The sequence below is a fragment of the Plectropomus leopardus genome, unplaced genomic scaffold (assembly GCF_008729295.1).
Source record: "Plectropomus leopardus isolate mb unplaced genomic scaffold, YSFRI_Pleo_2.0 unplaced_scaffold5337, whole genome shotgun sequence".
NCBI lineage: Eukaryota > Metazoa > Chordata > Actinopteri > Perciformes > Serranidae > Plectropomus > Plectropomus leopardus.
In genome coordinates, this window is record NW_024658600.1 from 404 (window position 1) to 1,183 (window position 780).

The 780-nt window shown below is 47.3% G+C and overlaps 1 protein-coding gene across 1 annotated transcript; it reads right to left on the reverse strand.

Moving 5' to 3' along the window:
• Positions 1-234: 234 nt before the first annotated feature.
• Positions 235-750, reverse strand: LOC121939625 (cleavage and polyadenylation specificity factor subunit 3-like). The gene is made up of 2 exons (XM_042482625.1): positions 530-750; positions 235-450 (listed from the first exon to the last, which is right to left on the reverse strand). The coding sequence occupies exons 1-2, from the start codon at positions 629-631 to the stop codon at positions 250-252; spliced, it is 303 nt and encodes a 100-aa protein (XP_042338559.1). The 5' UTR covers positions 632-750; the 3' UTR covers positions 235-249.
• Between the last annotated feature and the right edge of the window lie 30 nt (positions 751-780).

Below are 780 nucleotides of genomic sequence, written 5' to 3' on the forward strand. Positions count from 1 at the left end.
AATGTTAAGAAAACTGTATTTTTAATTATTATAATGATACTGAAAAAAATATATAAATATATTTCTCAAATTTCAGCATTTTTGGGTCGTTTTTTTGTTTTTTAACTTTTTAAATTTTTTTTGCATAATTTCTTAACTCTTTCTTCATTTTATTTGCTCATTTTTGGTCCATGTCTTGTTAAGATGCTCATCGCCTTCTCCCCATGTTTTTTTAAAGAATCCAATCCAACTGGCTCAGACCTCAAAGGGTTAAGGCAGGTTAGGTGTGTGGGCGCGCAGAGGTAAACCCACCTTGGCGAGCGTTCCCTCCACGCAGTAGCCGGCGATGATGACGCCGTTCCTCTTGTCGGTGCACCAGCTCTCAAACAGCTCTCTGGACAGGCCGCTCTGCATCATGCCGGGCGACGCCATCACCACGCTCGGACCGATGTCCTCGAACTGGTCCATGCTCTGAAATGCGCACAGAGACGTCCTTCTTACACCACCGTCGGGGATCGAACCGGCGGGTTGGCTGAGCGCGCTCACTGACCTTGAGGTTGCTGATGTGCTTGAAGACGAAGGGGTTGTTGATGTTGATGGCCTTACGGATCTTGTCGTTCATGGCGTTGATGTACGTCTGGTAGACCGCCATGCACTTCCTGGCCAGAGACGAGGCGTAGTAGATGGGGATGTCGTGGAGCTCCGGGTGGTTCTGCCAGTACTCGTCTTTACACACATACACACACACACAGATACACACACACAGACACACAGACACACACAGATACACACACACACACA